At 37.3% G+C, this 4,754-nt stretch overlaps 1 protein-coding gene across 1 annotated transcript; it reads right to left on the bottom strand.

Moving 5' to 3' along the window:
- Positions 1–967: 967 nt before the first annotated feature.
- On the bottom strand, positions 968–4,378 carry LOC127625172 (myosin regulatory light polypeptide 9-like). Its single transcript, XM_052100276.1, has 4 exons — positions 4,224–4,378; positions 3,422–3,628; positions 3,054–3,215; positions 968–1,439 (listed from the first exon to the last, which is right to left on the bottom strand). Exons 2-4 carry the CDS (start codon positions 3,606–3,608, stop codon positions 1,264–1,266), a joined length of 525 nt encoding a protein of 174 aa, XP_051956236.1. The 5' UTR covers positions 3,609–3,628; positions 4,224–4,378; the 3' UTR covers positions 968–1,263.
- Positions 4,379–4,754: the final 376 nt, after the last annotated feature.

Below are 4,754 nucleotides of genomic sequence, written 5' to 3'. Positions count from 1 at the left end.
TTGAGTGCAAGCGATTCTAGGGGCCCAAAAGTCCAGGGGGGCCCACAACAAATTCAAAACTGTATTATTTGAATAGGTAAGAGGCCCAGGGCAATTTACAGTCAGGGGGCTCAGAATTACTTGCTACAGCCCTGAGTGCAGGTGTGGGCGGGGTGATGTTTTATGATTGGTTGGGCAGTCTACAGATGACCCTCAATATTTGCCCACACAATATTGCTTATAACCAATGCGCAATTTAAAAAATAAATACAAATTAAATCACACAAAGGAGTACAAATATAGGCTTCATTTTTTAATGCAAAATATACATTTCTTTTTTTTTCCTTTAGGGCTGAAATTTGATGCAGACATGTTTTCATGAGATTCACCATCATGTCAAAAAAAAAAAAAAACAGGAAAACCTGGAATATTTTTTGTGGTATCCAACTGTATCGTGGGGTTAGGAAAACTATAACGTGTTAATAGACTTAACCCCCCCAAAAAAAACAAGCATGCACAAGTTGAATGAAAAAAATATTTATTTTAAAATTGTGGTTGTATACCAGAGATGCCATTTGCAGAACACACACACAAAAAAAAAAAAAAAACTACAAAAAAAAAATTATTAAAAAATTTAAATAAAGAAATGAACGCATTTCAATTCCATCCATCCATCTATCCATCCATCGTCAACCGCTTATCCTGTGTACAGGGTCGCGGGGGGCTGGAGCCTATCCCAGCTAACCTTGGGCGAAAGGCGGGGAACGCATTTCAATTTCAGAATATAATTCTATCAAATTAAATTGAGTAATCATTAATAAAAATATATATATAAAAAAACTAAATATTTTAAGTTTGGATTTAATTTTGTTCAATTTGAATTGTATTAAATATAAATGTGTAAAACTTTAAAATAGGCAAAAATATTTTATGGTCTTTGCAAATGCTAACAAACATATTCTGAAACATACAGGCCTTTCACAAAAAGTACAAGGTCTTTATTTCTTTATTATAGATGGAGATGAGGCTTGTGAAATCTTAAATTTTTTCAATTATGCTTCCTTCACTTCATATTATGTTTTAAGACTTCATAAATGGGTTTAATCATAATAATCCCCTTTTTTTGTATACTTCACTGATTTTAGCTGAAAAGACCAAAAAAAAGTTTTAAAATATAGCTAAATGTAACACTGAACTATTGGATAATATTTTAAGTATTTTGTGATTAATACCATTAGACATGTGGTATGTGTAAAGAATGTACATCTGTGTAATAAGACGCTTTTACATGTCATCTTTGTCCCTAGCTCCGTGTTTGAGGATTCGAGTGAACTCAACATAGTTGAAGTTTCCTTTCTTGTCGATTGGTGCCTCGCGTAACAGTTCGTCCACTTCTTCATCTGTGAAACGATCACCCATGGTGGTCAACAGCTCACGGAGGTGGTCTTCATGAATGAACCCTGAAGAGTTACAGACATCAGGTTAGATCAGCTCTTGATTAGATACTTAAAAATCACAATTAAAGCTAAAAAAAAAAAAAAAAAAGGTAAGCAACAATTATGGGGCCAAGCAGACCAAAGGCACGTAAGGAAATATGACTGGACATCAATGATTATGATTTTAAGAATAGTGCCATAAAAAACAACAAGAGAAGTTTATTCTAACTATTGGCCAATAGATGGCACTGTCTCCAAATGTATATGATACTGTCAGGGAATGATAACAGAGACACAAACAAAGATTGCAGAGATACAACCTCAGATCCATTTCGGCATATTGCCATGAAATTTATTGATGCGTTTCACCAGAATGATTTGGCCTATCAAAAAGGTCTATCATTTTCAAATATAGTACTGTGGAAATGTTTTAAGCTTCTTGGAGAATTCACCACAGTTCTTCTATCAATTTAGGCTGTCTCAATTGCTTCTGTCCCTTAATGTAATCCCAGACTGACTCGATGTTCAGTGGGGGGTCTGTGGGGGGCCATGACATCTGTTGCAGGGCTCCCTGTTCTTCTATTCTAATCTTTTCTATTTGCAAAAGTAATGTTTGGGGGTCTAACATTTATATTTCCTACTGACACACTAAAGCTGAAGTTATTAATAACATCTTAAGACAAATGGTTTTGTGAAAAATCTTATGTGCATAACTTTTGACCACAAGGAGGCGCTGATCCCAAAGTTCATAGGTACCCTCAGGGCCTGGTGCTGATGATGCATACCAAGTTTCGTAACAGTACGCCATTGCGTTTGTAAAATACTGAATTTTATGACAAAATTCTAAATGGCCAACGCCCAAAATGGCCGACCTAGGACAATTGGGTATCATTAAACTCATTATGTTCTAAGGAATCTAAAGAAACGAGTCTCATGATTTTAGGCCAAACTAAGGTTATAAGCAAAAATAGCCATTTTCCATATTTCCTGATCACTAGGTGGCGCTGTGCCAAAACTGGGCAGGAACCCTCGGGTCATGCTTGGGAGGACATGTATGAAGTCTTGTGTCAATACGCTAAAGCATAGCGTAGCATGGCGAAGATGCACACTCGTGTCCATTTTGGCGTGTTCGACGACTAATTCGTTTGGTTTTTTCATCGGGAATTCCATAATTTATTGACACGTGTGTCTCTAGATGGTAGATGCAAAATGTCGAGCGAATCAGACATACGGTCTGGGAGGACTTCGGAAAAGTAGTTTTTCTGAAAATTCAAAATGGCCGAAAATCTAGTTGGGTGGAAATTGAAACCATGTTATGTATTTTGCCCCCTCTATCTTAGCAATCAAATAATGGATCAGTGTTTAACTAGCAATATATCTACTGATGTCTCAGTTTGATGATGCTGCAGCAAAGTGGGATAGCATTGAAATGTAATCAGCTAATTTTATTTTATTCATATTTCTCTTTTTTAAACAGTCCACAGTCTGTATACATGTGTAGCAAATAAAATGTAAAAATCACATTCTAGGGACCCCAGTTTGAGAACTGCTGTCATATGGAAAAGTGTAGTATAGTATAGAGTGGTATACTGCTGATTAGTATAGAATAACCATATATTATATAATAACCAACTGTACCGGTAGCTTCCTCGTCAAAGCATGTGAAGGCGTTCCGTATGACATCTTCAGGGTCGGTTCCATTTAGACGTTCTCCAAACATAGTGAGGAACATTGTGAAGTTGATGGGCCCTGGAGCTTCACTCATCATACCCTCCAGATACTCGTCAGATGGGTTCTTTCCTGGATCAACCAACAGAAAACGGAATAAATGTGGAAAGGATCAAATGAACTAACTTGGTCTAAGATTCATTTGTGAAGATAAACCATCTAATGTCCCTTTTCCTCTGTCACCTGGACATGTTTCTTTGAGATTGACCCTTTCACGACTAAAACAAAACATTGTTTCCATATTCAATATACAGTTCCCTAAAAACATTAGACATTACCAAGAGATGCCAGCATATCATGTAGATCCTCTTTGTCAACAAAGCCATCTCTGTTCTGATCAATCATATTGAAGGCTTCTTTAAACTCTTGGATCTGTGATTGGTCAAACATGGCAAACACGTTGGAAGTGGCCCTCTGCGGGCGTTTCTTTGTGGTCTTTCCCTTGGCACGCTTGGCAGCAGACATCTTGATGTCAGGGTTTATTTCTGTAATGAAGGGACAGATAAGAGTTAATTAGAGCCATTATATCACTTATCTACATACGTAGTTATGAAAAAATACAGCAGATCCCATCAACTCTGAAGCTTGTTTAAATATAACATTTGCGATCAAAGTTGTTGATAACCAAAGCATGATGGGTTAAGTATGTTTTCTTGTGGTTTTCAAATGTTGAGTATGTAAGAAATTACATAAAGCAACCAAAAAACCCAATATACAGTACTCATCGACTCTTGTATCCTTACAGTCAGAGGGACATAAAACAAACTAACTTTTACATCATATTTCAACTGAAACCCATATACAGTGCATGCTTATATATATATATATATATATATGTATATATATGTGGTCACACTACCACTCTTTATTATTACTGGTTTCAACATTTTAGATTAATAGTAAAGACTAGATTGACTAGTCAAGCATTTAAGCATGAGCCTTTATGTCAAAATGTTTCCAATACCATAAGAAACGTCTTAACTTGAAGATAAAATGCAAACTGTATACATAATATATATTAGCCAATAACAGACCAAACAATGGTTAAAACCACCAAAATCAAGATCTATAGAAGTATACCTTGTTTTTCAGTTGAAACAGTTTGAGAATGCACGTCTGTGTTGAGTTTGGTCCTTAGACTGAAGGGAAGTTTGTTTGGATTTTCAGACTTTCTCCACACCTCCCTGTTCCAAATTCGGCCAATAAGGTCTAACTCCCGCAGTCGGGCGCGTCTAGAGCCATACAAGGCAAAGGAATCTGAGAGCGGCAGAGTTCTCATATCCTGAGTGAGTGTTTTCACAATGGCTCGGGCTGGGCTGGACGGAGTCCTTATTTAGCAAACAAGTATGCAGCACAAAATAAATGTTTCTTTTGCCAGCATGTCAGTGCAGATGAAGGCCAGAGCAGGGCGAAGTGCATACAGGCTGGATGAGTGCAATTTCAAGCCCTACAGCTTGAGTCAAGCTTTTGTAAATAAATGTGTACATATGTAATGGGAGCCAGCTGGTAGATAGCTTTGCAGTGTGTAAACCTCGCTCTCCTGACCTCAAGAGGTGCACTAGCAACTGACGCTAGGGGCTGTAGCCTTAAGCCTCCTTGTTAGCGCACCCG

Source organism: Xyrauchen texanus, chromosome 31 (genome assembly GCF_025860055.1).
Source record: "Xyrauchen texanus isolate HMW12.3.18 chromosome 31, RBS_HiC_50CHRs, whole genome shotgun sequence".
NCBI lineage: Eukaryota > Metazoa > Chordata > Actinopteri > Cypriniformes > Catostomidae > Xyrauchen > Xyrauchen texanus.
Note: the sequence above shows the minus strand (reverse complement) of the source record. Positions and strands in the feature narration are given on the sequence as shown.

Bases quoted from the DNA above. Each gene is read 5' to 3' on its own strand.
- LOC127625172 (XM_052100276.1), bottom strand. From the start codon at position 3,608: ATGTCTGCTGCCAAGCGTGCCAAGGGAAAGACCACAAAGAAACGCCCG. The intron at 3,216-3,421 runs GTAATGTCTAAT...TGGTTGATCCAG, and splicing joins TGATATGCTGGCATCTCTTG to GAAAGAACCCATCTGACGAG. The intron at 1,440-3,053 runs GTACAGTTGGTT...GTAACTCTTCAG, and splicing joins CTTTGACGAGGAAGCTACCG to GGTTCATTCATGAAGACCAC.